This window comes from Equus przewalskii, chromosome 4 (assembly GCF_037783145.1).
Source record: "Equus przewalskii isolate Varuska chromosome 4, EquPr2, whole genome shotgun sequence".
Classification (NCBI taxonomy): domain Eukaryota; kingdom Metazoa; phylum Chordata; class Mammalia; order Perissodactyla; family Equidae; genus Equus; species Equus przewalskii.
In genome coordinates, this window is record NC_091834.1 from 36999274 (window position 1) to 37026614 (window position 27341).

General features: G+C 35.0%; 1 protein-coding gene across 5 annotated transcripts in view; it reads left to right on the top strand.

Moving 5' to 3' along the window:
• Positions 1 to 27341, top strand: part of VPS50 (VPS50 subunit of EARP/GARPII complex) — a 131734-nt gene that overhangs the window by 62184 nt on the left and 42209 nt on the right. For 4 of the 5 annotated variants that reach the window (XM_008526147.2, XM_070615661.1, XM_070615660.1 and 1 more), the window contains 6 exons: positions 215 to 309; positions 649 to 747; positions 15801 to 15891; positions 18777 to 18953; positions 22078 to 22196; positions 24331 to 24437. In XM_008526147.2, coding sequence (XP_008524369.1) covers positions 215 to 309; positions 649 to 747; positions 15801 to 15891; positions 18777 to 18953; positions 22078 to 22196; positions 24331 to 24437 — 688 coding nt within the window. Of the gene's footprint in view, positions 1 to 214; positions 310 to 648; positions 748 to 15800; positions 15892 to 18776; positions 18954 to 22077; positions 22214 to 24330; positions 24438 to 27341 lie in introns of all 5 variants that reach the window. The other variant, XR_011539032.1, reaches the window with a different exon arrangement.

The following is a 27341-nucleotide window of genomic DNA, read 5'->3' on the forward strand; positions in this document are numbered from 1 at the left end:
CCTGTTCATCACTATTGTTGTATCTAATGTTCATGGAATTGTCTCTATGATATCACCCTAAGGATGTTGGCTATTGGCCTACATAGATATTCTTTATCAAATTAAGAAAGTATGCCTGTCTCATTTTCATGTGTAACTATAGAATAAATGGTTCTGAGAACTTATTTTCTATGTTTTGGGTTTACTTAAAATATTTTTCATTGTTGTTTTACAGGATGTTCAGCTAAAAGTAAAAACCTACTTGCTTGGAACTGATTTGTCTATATTCAAATACGACGATTTCATCTTTGTTTTGGATATAATCAGCAGGTAGTGTTTGACAAGTTCTTGGCTTATTCTTTAGTTTGATTCATTCAACCATTATAATCAAAGAAATCATGAATTAGTAAGTTATTGTATATAACTTTTTCATGGATATGAAGATAATTGAACATTCATGATCTAATTTTTGATGGATTTGTATGTGAGTGTGTTTAATTATTTCTGCCCTTCAGATGTTTGTTAAACCATAATGGATTTTTGATCTTTAGAATCTTCAGACATCCAAACTTTTATGATTTGTTGCCTTTGAAGAAAGATGACCTGGACTTCTTTTTTTTCTATAATAAAGATTTTGCTGAAACTTATGTAATCTTTTTATCCAACTAGGTTGATGCAAGTTGGAGAAGAATTTTGTGGTAGCAAATCTGAAGTTTTGCAAGAGTCTATTAGAAAGCAAAGTGTCAATTATTTTAAGAACTACCATAGGTAAGAACTCTAATAAAGTAAGAATAGACTTATTTAGGTAGTAAGAATACTTTTGTCTAGTGCTTAACCTTATAGCATTAATTGATTCAAAACAGTTCTTTTTGAATTTGAAAGAATACGTTCTTTGTCGCTCTTTTTAGGATGGCTAAGGATTTTTTTTACCAAAAATATCATAAAATATTCTCTTTACTTATTTATTGTAAATTTTAATATATTCTTTGTCTTAAGGGCCTCAAAATATTGAATTAAATATTGAACTTATTTCTTTGTGGGTGAAAGATGATTATTACATCACGGTTCACCAGAAGAATTGGGCCACTGTTCTATCCCTGCATATGTGGTGTGAGCCAGTAAGGAAGTCAAGTCAGTAGAGGTAGCACTCAGTGAGGGGATGTTTAAGTACAAGTTTTCTGTGTTAATTGTAAATTATTAAATATTTGTTTTGAAAGAAGATTTAAATTGATCCTGTACCAAAGCAGAGCCGTTGAGTTTCATAATTAAATGAGGAGAATGTTTAAAAAATTTAAAAAAATTTTTAATTGCTTAAACCATAGGAAAGCGGTAATAAGGGAATAGCATGAAACCCTAATGCTGCCTTTATTTATAACTTCCTTTTCTATTAAAACTGAAGCCCTGCTAAAACAGAAGCCCTGGTCTGTTCACATTGCTGTACAAAAAGAGAGGGGCCTTTTAATCACAGGTGGGAAAGAATAAGGATCTATGAAAAGGAGCCAGAAGCCTTACTTACCCTGTCAGAAAGAAAGCATGCCAGAGGTCCATTTCCCAAAGATTGTTTCATTTCTAACAAGATGAATGGGAGACCTTTTGGTGTTCTAGTGACTGCAAGATGCGTGCAATGAAAAAACACTGATTTATTTAATGGATTCCATTCTGCATTCTACTTATTGTTAAAATGTGTCTGTCATTTGTGGCAACCAGGCATGGGCATTTCTAAACTCTGACCGTGGTGAAGATTCCTCACAAAAGTTCAGCTTGATGAAATTAGACAACATAGAAATGAATTATTAAATGTTTCCAAAACACTCAACGTTTTTTTTAATTGAGGTCATAACAGTTTACAACATTGTGAAATTTCACTTGTACATTATGATTTGTCTGTTACCATATAAGTGCTTGTCTTCACCCGTTGTGCCCAGCCCCCCAGCCCCCTTCCTCCTGGTAATCGCTGAACTGTTTTCTTTGTCCGTTTGTTTGTTCATCTTCTACATATGAGTGAGTGAAATATGGTATTTGTCTTTCTCTGGCTTATTTCACTTAACATAATACCCTCAAGGTCCATCCATGTTGTTGCAAATGGGATAATCTTGTCTTTTTTATGGCTGAGTAGTATTCCATTGTATATATATACACCACATCTTCCTTATCCATTTGTCAGTTGATGGGCACTCGAGTTGCTTCCATGTCTTGGGTATTGTGAGTAATGCTGCAGTGAACATAGGGGTGCATAAGTCTCTTTGAATTGTTGATTTCAAGTTCTTTGGATAGATCACCCAGTAGTGGGATAGCTGGGTCGTACGGTATTTCTGTTTTTAGTTTTTTGAGAAATCTCCATACTGTTTTCCATAGTGGCTGCACCAGTTTGCATTCCCACCAGCAGTGTATGAGGGTTCCCTTTTCTCCCCAACCTCTCTAACATTTGTTATTTTTTGTTTTGGTGTGATTATAGCCGTTTTAAACGGATGTAAGGTGATAACTTAGTGTAGTTTTGATTTGCATTTCCCTGATCATTAGTGATGTTGAACATCTTTTCATGTACCTATTGGTCATCTGTCTATCTTCTTTGGAGAAATGTCTGTTCATATCCTCTGCCTATGTTTTGATCGGGTTCTTTGTTTTTTTGTTGTTCAATTGTGTGAGTTCTTTATATATTATGGAGGTTAACTGTCCTTGTCAGATATATGATTTGCAAATATTTTCTCCCAAATGGTAGGTTGTCTTTTCGTTTTGATCCTGGTTTCCTTTGCCTTGCGGAAGCTCTTTAGTCTGATGATGTCCCACTTGTTTATTTTTTCTTTTGTTTTCCTTGTCCGAGAAGACGTGGTATTCGAAAAGATCCTTTTAAGACTGATGTCAGAGAGTGTATTACCTATGTTTTCTTCCAGAAGTTGTATGGTCTCAGGACTTACCTTCAAATCTTTGATCCATTTTGAGTTTATTTTTGTGTATGGCGTAAGATAATGGTCTATGTTCATTCTTTTGCATGTGGCTGTCCAGCTTCCCCAACACCATTTATTGAACAGACTTTTTTTTCTCCATTGTATGTTCGTAGCACCTTTGTTGAAGATTAGCTGTCTGTAGATGTGTGGTTGTATTTCTGGGCTTTTAGTTCTGTTCCATTGATCTGTGTGCCTGTTTTTGTACCAGTACCATGCTGTTTTGATTACTATAGCTTTGTAGTACATTTTGAATTCAGGGATTGTGCTGTTTCCAGCTTTGCTCTTTTTTCTTAGGATTGCTTTATTTATTTGGGGTCCTTTTTGCCCCATATGAATTTTAGGATTCTTTGTTGTATTTCTGTGAAGAATGTCATCAGGATTCTGACTGGGATTGCATTGAATCTGTAGATTGCTTTGGGTAGTATGAGCAGTTTAACTATGTTTATTCTTCTGATCCATGTGCATGGAATATCTTTCCATTTCTTTATGTCATCATCAATTTCTTTCAGTAATGTCTTATAGTTTTCATTGTATAGATCTTTCACTTCCTTGGTTAAATTTATTCCTAGATATTTTATTCTTTTTCTTGTGGTTGTAAATGGGTTTGTTTTCTTGAGTTCTCTTTCTTTTAGTTTGTTATTAGAGTATAGAAATGCAACTGATTTTTGTAAGTTGATTTTGTACCCTGAAGCTTTACTGTTATTGTTGATTATTTCTAATAGTTTTCCAATGGATTCTTTAGAGTTTTCTATATTTAAAGCTATGTCTTCTGTGAACAAGAGTTTTCATTTCTTGATTTCCTATTTGGATTCCTTTTATTCCTTTCTCTTGCCTAATTTCTCTGGCCCAAACCATGAGTACAATGTTGAATAAGTGTGGTGAGAGTGGGCACCCTTGTCTTGTTTCTATTCTCCGAGGGATGGCTTTCAATTTTTCCCCATTGAGTATGATGTTGGCCTGTGGTTTGTCATGTAAGGCCTTTATTATGTTGAGGTACTTTCCTTCTATCCCCATTTTGTTAAGAGTTTTTATCATAAATGGCTGTTGGATCTTGTCAAATGCTTTCTGTGCATCTGTTGAGATGATCATGTGGTTTTTATTCCTCATTTTATTAATGAGGTGTATCACATTGATTGATTTGCAGATGTTGAACCATCCCTGTGTCCCTGGTATAAATCCCGCTTGATCACATTGTATGGTCTTTTTGATGTTTGCTGTATTCCAGTTGCCAATATTTTGTTGAGGATTTTTGCATCTGTGTTCATCAGTGATATTGGCCTGTAATTTTCCTTCTTTGTATTGTCTTTGTCAAGCTTTGGTATCAGGGTTATGTTGGCCTCAGAGAATGTGTTAGAGAGTGTTCCATCTTCCCTAATTTTTTGGAATAGTTTGAGAAGGATAGGTATTAAATCTTCTTTGAATGTTTGGTAGTATTCTCCAGGGAAGCCGTCTGGTCCTGGACTTTTATTTTTGGGGAGCTTTTTGATTACTGTTTCAATCTCTTTACTTATGATTGGTCTATTCAGATTATCTATTTCTTCTTGATTCAGCTTTGGAAGGTAGTAAGAGTCTTAAGAATTTATCCATTTCTTCTAGATTGTCCAAGTTGTTGGCATATAGCTTTTCATAGTATTCTCTTATAACCTTTTGTGTTTCTGTGGTATCCATTGTAATTTGTCCTCTTTCATTTCTAATTTTATTTATTTGAGCTTTTTCTCTTATTTTCTTTGTGAATCTGGCTAAGGGTTTGTCAGTTTTGTTTACCTTCTCGAAGAACCAGCTCTTTGTTTCATTGATCCTTTCTACTGTCTTTTTTGTTTCAATTGCATTTATTTCTGCTCTGATTTTTATTATTTCCCTCCTTCTGCTGACTTTGGGCTTTGTTTCTTCTTCTTTTTCTAATTCTGTTAGGTATAGTTTGAGATTGCTTATTTGGGACTTTTCCTGTTTGTTAAGGTGTGCCTGTATTGCGATGAATTTCCCCCTTAGGACCACTTTTCCTGCGTCCCATATCAGTTGTTATGGTATGTTTTAATTTTCATTTGTCTCCGGATTTTTTTGATTTCTCCTGTGATTTCTTCAATGAGCCATTGCTTGTTCAGTAACATGTTTAGTCTCCACATCTTTGTCCCTTTCTTAACTTTTTTCTTGTAATTAATTTCTAGTTTCATAGCATTATGGTTGGAAAAGATGCTTGTTATTATTTCAATCTTTTTAAATTTATTGAGGCTTGCCTTTTTTCCCAACATATGATCTATCCTTCAGAATGTTCCATGTGCAGTTGAGAAGAATGTGTATTCTGCTGGTTTTGGATGGAGTGTTCTATATATATCTGTTAAGTCCATCTGGTCTAGTTTTTCATTTAATTCCATCAAGTCACTCAATATTTTAATGGACTTCTAGAAACATTTACGGAACATATTTCCCCCTGAAGAGACTGTATTGTATTGTTAGGAGGAGAGCTGGACTGGGAGATAGTAGACTCAGGTTCTTATCCCATTTTTGCTGCTTGCCAGCTCCCTGACATTGACCAAATCATTTAACCCCTCTGGGCTATTGTTCTATCAACTGTAAAAATAAGGTAGCTGGACTAAAAGGTCTCTGTAAGTGTTGCCTGTAGATCTTGCCCTTTTTTCTTGCTGCATTGTATATTGTGAAAATTGGAATAGGTTAAAAAGTAAAGATCTAAATTTTTTTTAGTATTCTTCTCTTTCCCTAGTGTTTAAAGCAGTATAGCATATATATTGGCTGTAGTCATTATCTCACCAATGGCTCCATTTAGAAAACTCTAATGAAAGGCATTTGGTAAAGTTGATGCCAGCCATCAACGTGTTCTAAAGTACATCTGTTTCTTTGTAAAGTAAGGTAAACTTGACAGGCAGTTTAGAAATGATGTCAGTGTGCATATATTGAACTGGTGAAAGTTATTACATTTGCCAGTGATAAATCTAAATCTACTAAATTACAATAATATCTCTTTCACGAAATCCTACCACATAAATACGAAAGACAGTATGAAACATAGTGAAATATAGATCAAGCGTGCTTTAATTTTGTTATAAAAGTGTTTAAATATGCTTACAATTTGTTTCATGGTCCTCGACTGTCAGATAGAACTCTTGAGAATGAAGAGATTCTTGAACCAAATTATTCTGACTTCGAGTCTATTTAGGCTATTGGTTTGAAGATATAGGCATAATAAAAAGGTAAAAAGAGAAGTATTTTACTTTTTGCTGAAACATCTATTTATAAAGTATACTCATGTTGCTTGTGGTAGTTGTATTAAAGTATGCATGGCATTATCTATTTCTAGGGCAAAACTGTATGAGCATGTGAGGGAACACAGTGTGTATCAATATGAATTCTTATCTTTCAAAAATAGAAGTTTTATTCCCCTAAATTTATGTTCAAGTTCTAAGTTTGTATACATGCAAAGCTGTCATTCTTCTGCCAGATGTTGCAGAATTCCCCAAAGCACAAATAATCTAAACAGTAATGACATAGAAATTATGTAGAAGTGTATAATTGCCAAAACATTCTATTTAAGTACATTTTATTTTTAATTACAGTCGTGTACTGCATAATGATGTTTTGGTCAACAACAGAACGTATATACAACAGTGGTCCTATAAGATCAGTACCATACAACCTAGGTGTGTAGCAGGCTATACCATTTAAGTTTGTGTAAATGCACTCTGTGATGTTTGCATAATGAGTCATTTTCTCAGAATGTATCCCTGTAACAACGTAACACGTGACACATGACTGTACTTTAATAATCAAAGCTTATAAAATGTTTTCAAGGATCCTAAAGGTGGATTGACTGATGAGGGGTCACCTCATTTTTTTAGGGAGAAAAATTCTCCCCCGTTTTTTTTTTTTTTTTAATTATTTTTGTTTGAGGAAGATTAGCCCTGAGCTAACTACTGCCAATCCTCGTCTTTTTGCTGAGGAAGACTGGCCCTGAGCTAACATCCGTGCCCATCCTCCTCTACTTTATACATGGGATGCCTACCACAGCATGGCTTGCCAAGTGGTGCCATGTCTGCACCCCAGATCTGAACTGGCGAAACCCGGGCCGCTGAAAAGTGGAATGTGCGAACTTAACCACTGTGTCACCGGGCCAGCCCCAAAGTTCTCCCCTTGCTTGAGTCATAAAAGTTTATTCTTTAAGTATCTTTAAGGTGTGTGTTTCTAGGGTTAAGTTTATTATCCATACACTTACCTTTGTTTTCTGCCTGGACTAAGTGATTTAATCATCTCTTCTTTTTTGAATATTGGGCCTGATATCTTGTAGAACTGACTGACTTCTCCCTCCCCTCTGCGCCCAATAGATTCTCGGCCAAATGAGCTGTTTTGGTTAAGGCTTCAGAAAGAGAAGTAAATAGGTTATTAATCATTTTAGTTGTTTTATAGTAGATCTCAGAAAGAGATTTTTTTAAGGGAAAAAAACTAACAAATATAATAGCTTCAATTTACAAGTGTCCAAGCATATGTTTTAACTACTATTGTTGTGTGTCAAACTATCCTGAAACTTTATGACCTTAACCACCATTTTATCATTATTTCATTTGTTCGCTGAGTCAGGAATTTAGGCAGGAATCAACTGAGTGATTCTTCTCCTCCTCATAGCATTGTCTGAAGTGACTAAGCAGTACTCAGCTGGTGGAAGGGTTTGTCTAGAACGTCCAAGATGCCTTTACTTGCAGCTTGGTGGAGGTGGCTAGAGATGTACACAGCTGGGGGTGTTAGCCAGAGTGCCTGCATGTGGCCTCTCCAGTGTGGTGATGTTAGGGTGGTTGGACTTGGTACATGACAGCTGGCTTCCCATAGAACTAGCTTTACAAGAGAACCAGGCAGAGGCTACATGGCCTTATTGATATAGGCTCGAAAGTCATGCAGTCCTTCCATCACATTCCATTGAATACAGTCATGTCATAAGGCTGGCCCAGATTCAAGGGGAGAGAAATTAGACTTTACCTTTTGATGGATTAGTAAGGTATTGTTGTAGAGGAGCATGTGTGTGGGATAGGAGATACTGTTGCAGCCTTTTTTGCTATATTCCTTGAGAAAATAGGGAGAAATGTCTCTAGAAAATTTTTTTTGGCCTTGGTGATAATGATACCAATAAATTTATTTAATTTATTTTTAATATTTAAAACATTTTACTGAAAATTAGATTATATAAAAATAAAAGTATTTTCTATCTAAACTATAAAGAGGCCTTAAATTTTGAAGTTAAAATGAGAACAAAGGAACAATGTCTTCATTGTGTATGTTTTAGACTACAACCTCTACCATATATACATGGTGTATATTTATACATACATACATACACACATGTACACTAATAGTGGGTAGACCACTATTAAACCCCTCTTAGTTTATGTTGTTATTGATTTCCAATTTTCTTCCTTCTGGTGAAGAGTTTGGGGCAGTGTGGTATTATCAGTTGCCTTGTGTTCCTACCTCTATTGTGCTACTCACTAGCTTCACTACCTGTTTGATTTTTAACCACATTTTTTACTTCTCAGAATATCAAGTTCCTTCTCTAAAAAATGTAAAAGGCTTATACAGGATACTGTACCATCTTTAAACTCTGTGACTTTATCATTTGTTTTTAGAGCCTGTCTTTAATTGCTTCAAGTCTTTTATCAGGTTAAGTAAAAGATCTGGGTTTCACACAGTTCTGATTCATTGATATTTTTCCTTTAACTTGTAGATCAACATATTTGAGATACTTTGTAGATCAGTTATTATCTTCACTATATTTGCTCTTTAACATCTCTTTAATTTTATTTTAGTTGTACCTATTCTTTTCTACTAAAGAAGGTTCTTTGTATCCTGCTTGTATCTTGTTTCTTAAAGACATAGTTGGTACCCGAAGTGGTTAAATAGTAATAGTCAGGATTGCTTTCCACATAATTTTATGATTGCGGTCAATTCTGTTATTCAGCATCTGATTACAGTTTGTACTTTACATACTCATTGCTTTTTCATCATAGGTGCTATCCTTTTTGTATATTAGTATAGTAAAAGAAAGGAAGTAAAATGCAAATCTTTCAATTTGTGTAAAATGTTCTTGCAGAAAGATGTAAAGGAAGTTTTCTGTGGCTCTAACGAATCAATTTGGATAATATTAACCAATTTATCATTCACAGTCAAAAAATAAGTAGATTTTTGCGTTTGATTATTCTTTCCAACTATGTTGCAGTGAAAAGAACAAGATTTGGAAATCAGGGCCCTTGTCTCTTCTGTCTACTAGTTGTGGCCTGTGACCCTTCACAAGTGGATTGACGTTTCGTTAGGCCCTCTGTGGCCTTATCTTGAAAATGGCCCTGCTGTTTATTGCAGAGAATTTAGGGAGAAATGTGAGAGGATTATTAATGTTTTTTCTTTTGGAAAAAATTTATTGAAGTGTAACGTACATAAAAGTACACACATCTTAATGTACAACTCCAGGAATTTTTACGTATATGTATACCACATAAGCACATAGATTAAGAGCTAGAATTTTTCCAAAACCCCAGAAGGATCCCTGTCCTTTCTCAATCAATACCCTCATTAGATTAGCCACACTTTGACTTTTATCACCATTGACTAGTCATGCCTCTTTTTGAACATTATGTAAAAAATGCTTTTTTTATGCTATTCTGAATTGTATTGCCTTTTGTTTTTAATTTCCATGGTTGCACACACACACACACACACAAATTGATTTAGTATATTGACCTTAGGTTCCTGTGATCTGGTGGTTAAATTAGCATTTTATTATATCTAGTAGTTTGGAGATTCTTTTGAATTTTGTATGTGTATAATTATGTCATTTGTGAATAATGATGGTTTTGTGTATTCCTTTTTAATCTTTTTACTGGTTAGGACTTCTGGTAAAATGTTGAATAGCAGTGGTGATTTTTCAGTGGTTTATCATTATGGCTTTCTCCAGAGCTGGCAGTCCAGGAGGACAGGTGGTTTTGTGGTAGGTTATACATATTCTATATCAGATTAAAGAAATTCATCAGAGACAAAGTAGACTTTAAGGCAAGAAGTATTACTAAAAATAAAGAGGATGCTTCATAATGAAAAGCGTTTATTCATTAGGAAGATGTAACAATCCTAAATTTGTATACCCCTACTAACATAACTTCAAAATATGTAAAGCAAAAATAAAAAGCTAAAAGGAAAAATAGACAATTTCATAATTATAGTTGCAAAGTTTTGTATACTGCTTTTAGTAATTGATAATGTAAGCAAACCAAAAAAATCAGTAAGGATATATGTTTGACCATTATTTTTAATAAAATCTGCCTCACTGATATGTGTGTGTGCATGCGTATGTGTGTGTATAACTCAACATTTGACAACTGCAGAATGTATACTTTTTTTAAAAGCATGTGGGAAATTTATCAAAATTGATCATCTGCTGAGCCATAAAAGCAAGTTCTTAAAAAAATGTCAGAGGATTGAAATCATAGAGAGTATATTCTGTGACCATAGTGGAATTAAACTAGAAATAAATAATGGAGAGAGAACTAGAAAATCCACCAGTTTTTGGAAATAAACAATGTACTTCCAGTGCTCAAAGAAGAAATCATATTGGAAATAAGAAAATACTTTTAAACAAATAATATTAAAACTATGGCATCAAAATTGTGGGATACAGCTAAAGCAGAGGGGAGAATTTCTAGGTTTAAATGCACTTTTTGGAAAAGAAGAAAGTTTGAAAATCAGTGCAGTAAACTTCAAAGTTACCAAAAATGATAGCAAGTTAAAACAACAGAAATGAAAGAAAACTATAAGGGCAGAAATCAATGAAATAGAAAGCAAATGTATAACAGAGAAATCTACAAAACTACTAGCAAGATTGAGCAAGAAAAAAACCCCAAAAATTATCAATATCAGCAGTTAAAAAGAAGATATCTACAGATATTAAATAGATAGTAAGATGAAAGGAACAATTTTATGCTAATAAAATTCACAATTTAGATGAAATGAAGAAATTTCTTGTAAAACTGAACTTAAGCTGACAAAACATAGACAATCTGAATAGTTTTGTGTCTTTTGAAGAAATTGAACCTGTACCTCAAAACATTTCCATAAAGACAATCTCCAGGGCTGGCCCGGTGGTGCAGCGCTTAAGTTCGCATGTTCTGTTTCTCAGCGGCCCCGGGTTTGCCGGTTCTGATCCTGGGTGCGGACATGGCACTGCTTGGCAAAAGCCATGCTGTGGTAGGCATCCCACATATAAAGTAGAGGAAGATGGGCATCGAGGTTAGCTCAGGGCCAGTCTTCCTCAGCAAAAAGAGGAGGATTGGCAGCAGTTAGCTCAGGGCTAATCTTCCTCAAAAAAAAAAAAAAAAAAAAAAAAATCTCCAGGCCTGTTGCCCTCACTGGTAAATTTTACCAAACATTTAAGGAGGAAGTCTCAACACCAACTCTGTGAAAGAATAAGGAAAGAGAAAATGCTTGATAACTTGTTTTATGAGGCCAGCACAGCAATGATATCAAAACATAACAAGGACCTTGCAAAAACAAAAAATTTATAGGGTAGTGTCTTGTAAGAACATAGATATAAAAACCCTAAACAAATATTGGCAAAATCCATCAGTGATATCTGAAAAGGATAATACGTACATCATGAACAGGTATGGTTTATTGCAGGAGAACAAGATTCGCTAAACAGTTAAAATTAATAAATTTAATTTACCAATTAACAGAATATAGGAAAGATACCATAATGATCATCTTAATAGGTGAAGAAAAAAATTTTGATAAAAAATTCCACCTAGTTCATGATTATAAGAAATCACTTTTGTGTGTAATTTTTCAATTTAATTATAGCCTTGTATTTAAGTGTGCCTCTTGTTAACAGCATATAATTTGGTCTTGTTTTGTTAATGTCTTTAAATCTAGTCTGATGATTTTCGTATTTTGATTGAACTGCTTTTTCCATTTCCATTTATATTTTTATTGACATAGTGGTGTTTAAACTTATCCTATTGCTGTTTGATTTCTAAGTGTTATCTATTCTTTTCTCATTTATTGTTTCTCTTCCTTTCTTTTGGATTGATTATGTATATTTTTAATTTTATACCATTTTTTCCTCAGCTTTTAAAAAATATATTCTTGTAGTGGTTATCATCAACATTTCAGGATGCATTCCTATTCTACTATAGTTGATCTTAGGTTAGTTTGCTTGCAGAATAATGCAAGAACCAACCTTGCGAAATAGTTCCAAATAATGCAAAAACCAATAATGCTTTTACCTTCTCTCACTCTTAGTGTTTTTGTCGTATACTTTTACTTTCTATATGATTTCTGTATACTTTTTGTGCATAGGGTTGACTAAGTTTCTTCCATCTGTGAGTTGGTGCCTTTTCTCATTGTAATAGCTGTATATTATTATGTAATAAATTGCCATGAATTTAGCAGCTTAAAACAACAACCATTTGTTATCTCGTAGTTCTGTAGGTTAGACGTCTGGGTTAGCTTGTCTAGGCTCTCAGCTTAGCGTCTCACAGGGCCAAAATCAAGGTGTCAGTCAGGCTGGGCTCTTGTCTAAAGGCTTTGAGGAAGAATCGGCATCTGAGCACATTTAGGATGTTCGCAGGATTCAGTTTCCTGTGGTTTTAGAACTGAGGTCCCTATTTTTTTGCTGACTGCCAGCCAGGGAGCATTGTCAGCTTCTAGAAGCTGCTCTCCATTCCTTCCACTGACCTCTTCCAGCTTAAAAGCCAGCAATGGCACGTCAAGTTTTTCTCATGCTTTCATTCTCCCTGACTTCCCCTTCTGCCATCAGGAAGAGAAAAAACTGCTTTAAAAGGGCTTATTTGATTAGATTGGTTCCACTTGAATAATCCCCCTTTTGGTTAACTCAGTCAGCTGGTTAGTAATCTTAATTACATCTGCAAAATCCCTTTTTGCCATATATGGTAAAATAGTCATGGGTGTAAGATGTTGTTTTATTCAGTCCTGGAAATTAGGCCACATAGACTTGAGGGGGGCCATTTTAGAGTCCTGCCTACCTTAATAATTTTTTAAATAATGGCTTTATTGAGATATAATTCACAGACCAAAAATTCACTTCAACAATGAAATATCTAATATTTCAGAATATTTTTGCCACTTCAAAAAGAAACCCCATATCCATTGTAGTCACTCTTTCCCTCCCAGAGACCCTGACAATCACTAATCTAGTTTTTGTTTCTTTGTATTTGCCTATTCTGGAAGAATCATACATTATGTGGCCTTTTGCATTTGGCTTTCACTTAGCGTGTTTTCAAAGATTCATCTGAGTTGTAATGTGTAACAGAACTTTATTTTTTTATGGCTGAATAATATTCCATTATATAGGTATACCACATTTTGTTTATCCATTCCTCAGTGAATGGACATTTGGATTGTTTTTTGGCTGTTATGAATAATGCTGCTATGAACATTCATGTGTTAAGTTTTTGCATAGACATATGTTTTCAGTTCTTTGAGTATATACCTAGGAGTGTATGGTAGGCTGAAAAGTGACTACCTCAAAGAAAAAAAAAATCAGATCCTAATAAATGGAAACTGTAAGTGTGAATTTATTTGCAAAAAGTGTCTTGTAGATATGAATAAATTAATGATCTTGTGATAAGGAGATTATCCTGGATTATCTGGGTGGGACCTAAATGCCATCACAGTTAACAGGGAGGTGGAGGGGGATTTGACACAGACACAGGGGAAAAGACACACACACACAGAGGAGAAAGTAATGTGAAGACAGAGGCAGAAATTGGAGTGCTGTGGCCACAAGCCAAGGAATGGCGGCAACCACCATAAACTGGAAGAGGCAAGGAACAGATTCTAAGATGATGTTCAGAGCTTCCAGAGAGAGTGTAGCCCTGCTGACATCTTGATTTCAACCTAGTGATGCTAGTTTCAGACTTCTGGCCTCCAGAACTGTGAGAGAATAAATTTCTGTTGTTGCGAGTCATCCAGTTTGTGGTAATTTGTTACAGCAGCTACAGGAAGCCAATACAGAATGGAATTGCTGGGTCATATGGTATCTCTATGTTTAACATTTTGAGGAAGTCCCAAGCTTTTTTCCTGAGTGGCTACACCATTTTACATTCTTGCCAGCACTGTATAAGGATTCTAATTTCTCCAGATCCTTGTGAACACTTGTTGTCTGTCTCTTTGGTGATAGCTATCCTAGTGGGTGTGAAGTGGCATCTCATTATGGTTTGGGCTTACATTTGTCTAATGACTGATGATGTTCAGAATCTTTTTATGTGCTTGTTGGTCATGAGTATATCTTCTGTGCCTATTCAAGCCTTTGCCCATTTTTTAAATTAGGTTACATGTCTTATTTTTATTTATTTATTTATTTATTTTTTGAGGAAGGTTAGCCCTGAGCTAACTGCTGCCAACCCTCCTCTTTTTGCTGAGGAAGACTGGCCCTGAGCTAACATCCATGCCCATCTTCCTCTACTTTATATGTGGGATGCCTACCACAGCATGGTGTGCCAAGCGGTACATGTCTTTTTATTGTTGACTTGTAAGAGTTATAAACTTTTATCGTTTTAATTCTTACGTTAGGTATGTGATTCATTTTACTTATTTTTGTATGTGGTGTGAGGTACAGGCACAGTCACTTTTGGGAAATTCTCAGCAATTACCTCTGCAAATGGTGCTTCTGCTCATTCTGTCCCCTCCATCTACTGATGTGTACTGGATGTTTTGACGATGTCTCAAATGTCTTATGATCTTTTCTGTTTCTTCCATTTATTTTTTCAATTTGTGCTTCAGTTTGGATATTTTCTATCAATCTGTCTTCCAATTCACTGGTCCTGTCTTCTGCTGTTTTACTTATCCAATCAATTTTAATTTGGGGAATTGTATTTTTCAGTTACAGAATGTCTATTTGATTCCTTCTTTGTTTGTTTTAGTATTGCAATTCTTTGAAATTCTCCTTTCTGTCCATTTTGTATGTCTTCCTCTATTTTATTTAAGTTCTTTATAATAGTTATCTTCAAGTTGTCTGTTAGCTCTAATATTTGGATATTCTGCTTTTCACAGATTTACTCATTTATTGTCTCTTCATTTTAGAACCTGTGGATTTAAAAATAAAATCTAGATTTTGTTTTTAGCATGGTAGTAACAGCAATGAGGCTTGTTGCAGGAAGGGGAAGAGTAGGGCGGGCACTGGCCCTTTGTTTCCTGGGTCAACTGGAAGGAAGTATTTTTTTTTCTGGGACTGCCTATATAGTGTACTGATTACTTAGGATAGGTGGTAAGAGCAATAGCATTAAGGAAAGAAGAGATCATTATGACGTAAGTGGTTAGTGAAATGTTGGGTATGTAAGTGCCATGCTTGCTAATTTGTAAATGCATATGAGGGTAGACACTGAGCTAAATATATTTGGAGAGTAATAATCATTTTGATATTGTGGCTTAGTGAGTGTAATTAAGGTCTGTGCTATTTAGCATAAAGCATTTCTCAGTATTTATGATCTCATAAACCCTGTAAATTGTTTCGCTCTTTTTTGGCATTGATACATGATTAGCTAAGGATATTTTAAGTACGTGAGTTGATGAATAGTCTTTAGTTTAGTCCCTTAATAAAAATGTACTTTCCTATGATTCATTATTTTTGCAATATAGTAAAAATATTCTGAGTTTAGTAAATATTTGAGAGAATTTTTTCTCTTAGGATGATAAAATATTAACAAGTAAAAGTAAATGTTTGTGTTTACTATGTTGGTCTGAATAGGTTCTCAAAGTTGATTATGATCATGATGATAATCCTATAATCATTTGTATTGTGTTTTGTTTTCTTAATTCGTCTGTGCAGTGTACTTTTCTTCTGACTTTTTGGATTGTTCATTTTCTTTTTTTAAGAACACGGCTTGATGAACTGAGAATGTTTCTGGAGAATGAGACCTGGGAACTTTGTCCTGTTAAATCAAATTTCAGCATCTTGCAACTTCATGTAAGAGTTTCTTAACAGCAAATAAATCTGTCTTTAATTTAGGCATCTTTAAAAAGAAAACCAGATACATGAAAGCATTTACAAAATAATTGAGAAATAGTGCCTTTTCTTCCTTCCCAAAAAGTGATTGATAGCTAGCCTCTTTTACAAGAGTGATCCTTTTATGGATGTCAAAATCTGTCTTTTTTTTTTTACGTATTCGATTTATCCACTTCAGGAAATCTCTTTTGCCTAGAAATTGAGTCACAATTAAAATAATTTTTTTTCCTTTGATTTCTGAAGAGGGTCTATTACTTTATTTAAATTTTGTAGAAAATTAGTTATATTTTGATGGTCTTTAATGAAAATACTTATATTTGTAGAATATTTGTCATTTCTTAAAGGGAATAATAGGTTCGCAATTTATGCTACAACTCAAAAATTTTCCTGTAGTGAGAAATGCCCCAGAAATAGAAGAGGCACTTATAAAAAATACTCTTAACTAATTTTTGTTAGTTAATTGATTTCTTGAATCCTTTAGCATACATAATCTGTGAAAATATCGTTAATTGATTTGCTTTTTCCTGTGTTTCAAACACATTGTAGATAAATATTCCTTGTGTGATAGATTGTGTCCTCCAAGTACCAAATATCGCAATGCCATGTATAAACTTAGATCCCTGTTTAGAAGGTTTAGTGTGTTTGTTTTTGCCTTTGGAAGGAATGGCTTTCTAGAAGCAGTTTTCTTATTCTGAATAAATGTGAAGAATATGTGATTAAAAGGTTTTTTATAGGGGTGGACTTTATGCTCTTTATAGGGGTGGACTTTATGCTCATATTGTATAGTAACTTACTTCTTATCCAGTTCTATCATATTGCTTTTCTAATGTGGAAATATTAAATACACTGAAACATGTTGATCAGTAAATGCTTTAAAGACAGCAACATTAACATTAACATTATTTTAGAATTCTTAAGATGATTCCTTAACATTATTTAAAGTTCTAACATTGATTTTAGAATCCCTAATTAAATAATTTTATTGAATTTGTATTTAACCATCAAAGTGTATGTGTGTGTGCACATATACTTGGTGAAATTATAAAGCAGCTTTATTTTTGCAAGGTACACGGAAACGTTTCTATCCAAATGAGCATTATCTCCTTTATTCATTTATTTATATTTTTGGAGAGGAAGATTGGCCCTGAGCTAATATCTGTTGCCAGTCTTCCTCTTTTTTTTGTATGTGAAGATGCTGCCACAGCATGGCTTGATGAGCAGTGTGTAGGTCCACACCCGGGATCCATACCCGTGAACCCTGGGCTGCCAAAGTGGAGCACCCAAACTCAACCACCATGCCACTGGGCTGGCCCCTGTATCATCTCCTTTAAAGTAGTTACCTTGAAGTTTCAGTTACGCAAGATGAGTGAGTTCTAGAGATCTACTGGATGAGATTTTGCCCTAACAATACCGTATTGTGAACTTAAAAAGTTTTTAAAAGGATAGATCTCATGTTAAATGTTCTAACTACAATTTAAAAAAATAGGTAGTTATCTTGAAAACTATTCACAACTGAGATAGTCTTCAGTTGACATGTGTTCCTGTAGATTTGGTTTAAAAAATATATGTTTTGTTAGTTTGTAGTCACCCCTTGTTTAGAATTATAAAAATAATGGCATGATTTTTAAGCACTATGGTGGATCTGATTTAATGTCTAGCTCCAATTTTAAAAGAAAATAAACACATCATTTGAAACTTAAACCAATGTAATTTTTAAGAAGATTGTCATTGAATATGAAAACTTTTAAATTTGGGATTAATATTAAAAACATTAAAAGATACAAGAAAAATGTGTACTACTTTTTTGTGAAAAATCATCAAATCAAGAGTTTTGTAATTCAGAGGAACTTTGGAGATTATCCCATCTCTTCTTCTTCTTCTTCTTTTTTTTTTGAGGAAGATTAGCCCTGAGCTAACATCTGCTAATCCTTCTCTTTTTTTTCCTGAGGAAGACTGGCCCTCAGCTAACATCTGTGCCCATCTTCCTCTGCTTTATATATGGGACGTCTGCCACAGCATGGCTTGCCATGTGGTGCCATGTCTGTACCCAGGATCTGAACTGGCAAACCCCAGGCCGCTGAAGCGCAATGTGCGAACTTAACCGCTGTGCCACTGGGCCAGCCCCCCCATCTCTTCTTCTGATTAGCTGTGTGATCTTGAACTTGGCACTGAATCCCTCTGGACTGCTTCAGTTTCCTCATCTGTGAAGTGCTTCATTTGGACTGGATGCTACAACTCCTTAGCTTTAGCGTTTGTGATTCTCTCCTTCTAGATTGGCCCTCTTGCTTTACAGATAAGGAAATTGAGGCACAGAGAAGCCAGGTGACATTCCCAACTTTTTATAGGAAGTTAATGGAATATAATGGATTAATGGCAAGCTAGGACTGGAAGATGTATCATCTAACCTTAGCATGTGTGTTTGTGTTGTCTGATTCTTGGTAGATGGAGGAAAATGAATGAAAGTTTTTAGACATCAATATAACAAAGATATATCCTTCATGCTTTGTTTTTGACTTCTGCTGCTATGTTAAAATTTTAAGAATTGTCATTCAAATTTAAGTTATTTTCAGAAATTTTCTGTGCAGTTCCATAAAGTAAGCCAAAAGTAGCTTGGTGCAGATAGCACTGTTTTAAGTGGTATCAGCAGCTGAGTTGTCTTTAGGAAAGCCTTTGAACATGTATTTCCAAGTTTATGCTTACAGCCAACTTTCAGAGTAAATAACCTGAAGAATCAGGATTAATTTATTTTTCACAGACTCTACATTTACATTAATAGAATATGTTTATGTACTTGAATTTTATTGTTGTTGCTAAAAGATATCTGGCTCCTTTTTTTTAATGTCTAGGAATTTAAATTCATGGAGCAGTCTCGTTCCCCGTCAGTTTCACCTAGTAAGCAGCCAGCCTCAACTTCCTCCAAAACAGTGACTTTGTTTGAGCAGTACTGTAGTGGTGGGAATCCATTTGAAATTCAGGCCAACCACAAAGATGAAGAAACAGAAGATGTCCTGGCTTCTAATGGGGTATGTGGTGTTTTAAAAACATACTATGGAACATAAGTGAGATTTTCTTATTGAAAAGTGTTCTACCCAATGACCAAGGTAATTAGCCAGATTTATTTATCCGTTCACCACCTACCTTCCTACCTATATACTTATGTACCAATACCACTTGTACCGGTAATGGCTTTACAGTTTGTTTTGTTGACATTGTCATTTTGAATGATAAATTTTGCCTTTATGAATACTTTATGTTCTTATTAGATTACTTTATGTTCTTACCAAATTACTAATTGAGTAGGTGTATAGTTTCTTCACTCATATTCATGTGATTTGTTGGATAGACAGATGGATGAGGGGATAGATCGTCTGCTCTTTTTTCTCAACTCCACTCTTGGGCAACTAAGTCAGTTATTTTGTTCCATGTCCCTTTATCTGAAAGAGAGGGTGACGTCTGGGTTAGTTACCCAGCAGGGATGTTGTTGAGATTTAGAGTTAAATGTTTTTGACAACACTTTGAGCAGCTCAAAAAACAATGTAAACTAGAGTTTGTGTGAGTTAATGGAAAGGATTTGAAGACAGATAAATGAATATCACCTTTATTATTTATTAACTGTGGCCCTTGCCAAATTATTTTAACTTTGTGACCCTCATTTTCCTCATATTTACAGTGAGGGTATGCTTACTTCACAGTTACCTACAGGATGTTGTCACAATATTTAATTTGGATGAGTCCTTCTGGTCGTCATGATTTCCAGAGGGACGCAGAATCATTTTTATTTTAGATTTGGTGAAGCTGAAGTTGAAAACTGTTCAGATTTGACAAAAATCTGTTGAATTTGTCTATGTATTTTAGTTTTAGCATTTTCTTTTTTTGTCTAGTGAAGATGAAGTTTAAAAAATATTGCCATGAAAATATACCATTATCATGTTTTATCATGAAGAGAAATTATTTTATAGTAAACCGTATTTAAAATTATAATTTGGTGATTCTCTGTGACATTTTGCCTCTCTAAAGTGGACTAAACTGAAGGGAATTAAAAGTTATTCCAATATTTTGAAATAATATATCCCTCTATACTGGTGATTTGTTAATTTAAATCTCACATAGCATTCGATTCTTGTTATTTGTGTCAGTTGTATTCTATAAAGTCGCCATGAACACTGAATTAGCAAGTAACAAAACCATTGTTCCTAGGTGAAATATGGGATTAGGTTTCTGTGAGCCTCTGGTCTCAACATTTTCATCAATTGATCAATATATAACCTTGTTTTATGTGTTTTTGCTTAAAGACACCTAAATTAATATAGTGTTGATTCATTAACATTGAACTTAGAGCCAACGACACTGTAACTCATGCCTGAATGAAGCTTATCTAACACATGCATTTTTCCATAAGGCACATTACAATTGTCTTGCATTTTGGAACACTAGACAGCACTTTAGTACTACGCTTAGGAGCTATTCTAAACAGTGAAATCAGCAAAAAACACAAAAATTTTAAAAATGTGGCACTAAATAGACTGTGAAAGGGACAGTTGTTTACAGCAGGAGAGCCCAAACAAGAAGGGAGAGTGTCACCTTGTTTGCCCTCAGCTGGGAGACTGTGTGTTGGGTGGCTCAAAAGTTTTGCCACTCCACACATATCCATGAATGACTATGAAAGTGTCATCAAGTATTGATACTAGGGCTGCAAATAAATTTTAGTGAGTAGGGAAATTTGCAAATACAGAATCCTAGAAAATGAGGATATTCTGTACTGTGGAATCATAAAGCTCTGTTGTTACAACCACGAGACCCTAGTTTCTGTGGACCATCTTTCTGAATGTCATCAGTATCACATTGTGTACAAGTTGGGGAGAATGCCTCTAATGCTCATTTGCAGTTACTAACGTGTGATCTCGTCTTTCCAGGTACAGGGTAAGTCCATGAGAGTTAGGGTCCACATCTTAATATGGCCTGTCGTAATGCTTTAGACTCTCAAAGAATAGTTGTTGAATTAGGGAACTAACTTCTTTCCATGTTGTCATCATACTGGTCTCTTCAACTGGCATATGGGGATAAAACTTACTCATAAAATTGTTTTGAAGATTTAGTGAGATAATTCATGAAAGCACTTAGAACTTGGTTAAAATTCAATAAATGTTAGCCATTATTTAATTATGTTAATTTAAAAGATTAATAATGATGGTGATGATACTGCTGCTGCCGCTGCTTCCTTTGCTGTGCACAGACTCCACTGTCCTTTCCCATGCTGACACTGGGCCATGGTACCATAAAGTTGATGAAAATGTCTTCCTTTCAAGAGTAAATCCACCACTTTTGTCCACTTAGCATAGTTCCTATGTGCTAAGTCTAATTTTCTAAGCTGCCCTAGGAATTAAATCTCATTGTAATGAATTAGATAGAACATTAGTATGTGTGTTGTATGTATTTATCAAGCTGAATTCACACTTTCACAGTGCCACAATAGTATACTCAACCTCTTTGTAATGAATTAGTAAATTGGAAGTAAGTGTGATGAGACCACTTGGAGGAAGAGATTTTTTTTTTTAAATCAAATGTACACTCTTCTCCTCTCATAAGACCTAGCAGGATGTTTGTTTGTTTTTGTTTATTTTCTTTATATGGAGATTTTAATTTTTTTTGGACATTTATAAGCTTTTTTAGGTATAAGGTTGTGTTTTATCCCCTTTTTTTCTTTTGAGTTGGTTAAGGTAGGATGGGTGAAGAAGAAAATGGAAAGATAATATGATTCTTGATGGTAAAATTGAAGCTCAGATATTAAAAACTTTCTTGTATAAACTACTTCTTAGAAAATCAGATACTTTTTTTATTTTTTATTTTTTCAGATTTTGTTTTTCCTTCTTCTCCCCAAAGCCCTCCAGTACATAGTTGTGTATTCTAGTTGTAGGTTCTTCTGGTTGTGCTATGTGGGATGCCTCCTCAGCATGGCCTGATGAGTGGTGCCATGTCCGCGCCCAGGATCCAAACCGGCGAAACTCTGGGCTGCTGAAGCAGAGTGTGTGAACTTGACCACTTGGCTACAGGGCCAGCCCCTAAAATCGGATACTTTAATCGTATTGAAAGACTGCGTGAAATGTTGGCTGTTTGTACCCATTGTTGAGTATACTGTGTTCTCTTCAGTATGAATCTGATGAACAAGAAAAAAGTGCCTATCAGGAGTATGACAGTGACAGCGATGTTCCTGAGGAGCTGAAGCGAGACTATGTGGACGAGCAGACAGGCGACGCTCCTGTGAAGAGGTGGTCATTCTTAGCCTGTATGATATTTCACTTTTCTGTTGAACGCTTAACATAAAGGATTTCCTTTAAAGGTTAAGAAAAAGCAAATATCAAGATTAAAGTTTTCTGTTGGTTATAACAGCATGTGGTGAAAGTTAATAGATTTTAAAAAATGATTCCCGAAAGGGTGAAAATGTAGTGTTTTTTGTTTTTTGTTTTTTTAATATTGGCCACAATCAAAGAGCTCTTAATTTAGAGATTTTTGGTTTTTGGAAAAAAACAGACTCTCGGTTTATAAAATCAGTGCTGCCTTTGGAGGCAGTTATGCTTCAGATAGATCAGAAAACCTCAAGGAGGAAAGTAGTCATTTGTTTTCTATGTGGAGTTCCTGCCTCAAGCTGGTAAATACGGAAAGTCTCCGCATATCTTCCCAATGTCATTTGTGTGCACTACCTGAGCCTTCTATTAAGGTTCCTTTTTTTGTGCTTGAGTTTTGTTCTGTGATAAGCTGTCCTCTGCAAAAATTATGAAACATAAGAATTTTTTTGTCATCTTCTCCCAGTTAAATGGGCCTGATTCTGATGTGTGAGTGAGTGAATCTCATGACTGACTATCAGACATTTAATGCCCACAAATATACTTTATTTTTAATGATAGATTTAGGTATACTCTTCCCTACCCTTTACCCCCAAAGTGGATATTTTAATTGGGAAGATATGTTTCCATTGGTTTTCACATATGTATAATGTTTAAATATATCTGTGATTCATTGTGAAGTGAGTAAAACTGTTTTGTTGGACTTCTTCATTAGATGTTTTGGGTATATTTTGGCTAAAAGGAAAGCTCTGATTAAATTGAAATGAACGGGTAAGATAGTGTCTGCCAGATAAACTTGCATTTTTGGTAAGATTATGCAGCCTCCTAAACTGTCTTAAATTGCCCGTAAGAAGTATGAATAATCTGCACTACTGCCTGCAGCCAATCACTTAACAGTTACTATCAATTCGAACTTCTAAGTGTCTCTTGAATTTATCAAAATTTCTTGTATTTCACTGCTCCCATCCTAGTTCATGCAAAAATCATCTCTGCCAGATTATTGAATCAGCCCTCTTACCTTGGCTTCCCGTCTCCAGTCTTGCTCCCTTCAATCCATTCTCGGATACAAATTTAGATCTTCTCTTATGTACAGGTTCGATCATGTCATTTCCCTGGTTAAAATTTTTAATGGCTCACCTCTGCATTCAAAATAAGGTTCATACTCATTAGGTGTGATTGCTTTCAGTGATCTGGCCTTTACTTACCTTCTTTCTTGTCACTTTTCCCTCTGTCCACTCATTCTCTGTGGTAGCGCTGGAACTCCTGTCACTTCTGTGAGAACACTCTGTTCTCTCTTACCTCTGACCTTATCACATATTGTCCCCCTTTTGTCTCCACTTACTATATAACTTCTACTTTTCCTTTGAATCTAGCACCCACGCCTCAACCCCAGGCTCTACCATCATACCTTATACTTAATTCAGAGTCTAAGGAGGGTATTTTTTCATATGTTTTTTTTTTTTTTTAAAGAATGGAGGTATTTTTTTTTTTTTTTAAAGATTTTATTATTTCCTTTTTCTCCCCTACACCCCCCCGGTACATAGTTGTATATTCTTTGTTGTGGATTCTTCTAGCTGTGGCATGTGGGACGCTGCCTCAGCGTGGCCTGATGAGCAGTGCCACGTCCGCACCCAGGATTCGAACCAACGAAACACTGGGCCGCCTGCAGCGGAGCGTGCGAACTCAACCACTCGGCCACGGGGCCAGCCCTATATTTTCATATTTTTAAGTCTTAAATCAGGATTGTTGCTACATTTGATGTATAATTTCCCTAGAACATCTGTTTTTGTAAGTGACACATCTTTTAATGATTGATAATTAATGTCTTAGAACCAAAGAAATACTTTAGAGTACTTTATTTCTTTGCTTACTAATTTCTCTTCCCCATGAACTATAAGCTTTGTAAGGACGGGAGGATAATCTCTATATCCCCACCTGACACATAGTAAGATTTTCAATAACTAATTAGTGAATGAAGAATAAATTCTAAGCTGAATAACTTATTGATTTACCACTTGAAAACCCTAATTGCAACTTTGTTTTGTTTTTCCATATTAAGCGTTTCTCGAGAAACTCTAAAAAGCAGGAAGAAATCAGATTACAGTCTAAATAAAGTGAATGCACCCATCTTAACAAATACAACATTGAATGTAATAAGACTTGTTGGTAAGTAGCTACACCTTTAACAAAAAGCCTTATTATAGCAGTTAAATTAGTCTGCTTTTGTTACCAAATGATTTGTACTTGGGGTTTTCATTGTATACTCCAGTGCCCACCACAGTAAAGGATTTAAGATTGTCATTTGTCAGTGCTTTCTTATCTTGATTGTTCCAGATAGTATAATACTAATATTAATGTCAGTTTTTCTTTTTCAGTGAACTACTTAGTAAGTATTTATATCTTCTACTTTTCCTAAATATTCCAATTAACAGTAATGTAGTGAAAAATTCTCTGAGTTAGAGGTACATGTAGGATGATGATAGTAGCAGTTTTACATTTACACAATATTTTGTACTTAATTGTTTCATTGATCTTCACAATCTTCCTGTCAGATAGGTGAGTGAATAGTGATTCTCTGGCAGTTTCAGACACAAGAGTTCTACAGGCTAAATGTTCACACTGTAGGAAGTGGTGTTGTTATTACAGATAAGACCTTTATTGATGATTTTTTAGAAGGCAAACAACTTGAAGAAATGCCATTTGAAATATTTAGGTTTGAAGGTGATGTGAATTTTTTAAAGCCAGTATTTCAACATTTATGTGCTATCTCAGCCTTTGTATCTCACAAATAGTTCTGTACATTTGACAAATAAGTCATAGAGATGTCTTCTCACATTAAATCATCTATACCTGTCAGGAATTTTAGTGGTTTTTCTATAAAAATTTCTATATTCTGTTTATGGAGATGATAATTTCCTATTGCCTAATTTGGTTACTCTTAGCTCCAATAAAATGGTCTATGTTTGTGAAGATAATTTCTAAATTTTGTTAATAACAAAGATAAAGTGGACAAAATGTATTTTAGAAGTCCCACTTTCTTTAGGGAAAATAGTGGAAAAGTAATATTGAATTGAGAGGAAAAGAAAAGGTATATATTTTCATGACAGACAGAAAAATGACAGATTTTAAAAAGCTATTCTATATTCATTATTGCCAGGAAAATTAGCTTTTCTTCTTTATCCAAGAGAGCTAGCTGAACATAGCAACATCTAAACTCTAGAATTTATAGAATCAGAATTGGAAGCATTCTGAGAGATCATCTGATATGAATTCCCATCAAATAAAGATTTCTTTCTATAATACCCCTAATATGTGGTGACAATCCAGCCTTTGTTTCATGTCTTATGTCACTGGAAGCATATTGTTTTTGCAAGACTACTCATTCTATTATTAGACTGATTTTTTAATTAGTAGAAGTCTCTTCCTCATAGTAAACCAGAATCTATTTCTCTCCATATCTATTGGTCTTAGTTCTGCCCTTAAAAGAAAAAATAGTAAGTGTATACTTTTTTCTCCTAGTCTTCCATTTGGTCACTTTTCAGATATGCCGTGGTAGTTGTACTGTGCTTCCTTTCCTTATTCTGCTCCCCCAGTCCATCTGCTCCCCCAGTCCATTCTTCAAGGCCAGTGTGCTTACTTCCCTTATGTGGTCCTCACTGATAGATATTCCAAAATCCTTGTCATCCTCCTCAGCCTCTGGACTCACCATAGTTTTCAGTGTCTGAACACTCTGCTTGAGATGTAGTTTAATGAAGGTCATCTTTTGCCTGGTTATGTTGAAGTAGCAAACTGCCTTAACGCATCAGTGGCTTTCAGCCACAAAGGTTTATCATGATGTGTATTGGCTCTGGATCATCTTGGTGGTGTTTCATGTGTGTCTTCATTCTGAGATGCAGGCTGAAAGAATAGCAGCAACCTGGCACATGGGGAGAAGAGCAAGAGCCAAATCATGTTATGACTCCTAAAGCTTCTGCTGTGATGTGGCACTCTGACTTCCTCTGATATGTCACTGGCCATAGCAAGTCAGGCTTGACCATGGGAGAGTATACTTCTGCCCCAGGAAGACACTGCAAGTCCAGTGCAGTGGACAAGGTTGTGTAATCCTCTTGCAGGGAATGTGGGTGAATAATTGGGTAAAATAATACAATCAACCACATTTAAGTGGTTGTTTCTATTTTTTACCTTACCTACTTCTAAAAGGACAAGAGGTCGTCATGTTGTTTTTCACTCTAAAAGACATATTCAGTAGAATCAAATAAAATATAAGGCTAAGACAAAATTGAAGAGGGGGGATATTTTCATTCAGTTAAATGCAAATAAAGAATGCAAGTCTTTGCTTCGTGGTAGGTATAAGGAAATGAAGAAACAATGCATTCTACTATTCTCATTGTCTAAGAAAGGGATATAATGATAGAAATGTGCTGCTGGTGCCGAATTCAGAAGACAGTAACAACAAAATCTTATGTAAAGATTACTGATTGACATAATAGAGATTGTTTTCTAACAGGGCATTTATAGAAACTGAGAAAAACTACATTCTTATGGGCCTTTGGTATATCAGCCCTATAATGCAGAGCAGTCCTGAATAAGACCTTACTCAGTGAAGAGAACGTGACCATTGTAATTTCAACCTTCTTCACCACCAGATCTTTACTAGAGTTGCAATTGGGAACAATGCCTAGTATGATAACTTAACTTTCATCCTTCTCATTTGTACTGGGATTAGGTGCTGCCATTATTCCCCCGGTAGATTTTTATGCCTACCACTTTCTGTGTCCCTAGGATGTCTTTATCTTTAGTTTGTATATATTCATAAAATAGAATTTTAAGGGAACCGCTCACTAAGGGGTCTTCCACTCTTAAAATGCACTCTTCCATCCCCTGTTGTTATTGCATAGACATGCTTGAAGATTATAAACTGGCAAAGGTAATATCTCTTCTAAAAAGGTAGAAGTACAGTTGTGTAAATAAGATAGATTAATTTTGGGGCCCTAGGAAGATGAAGGAACTAATTATTCAGTAGTTGGGAGACACATTTAGAACATTAAAGCCATGTTCAAAATGTCCTTT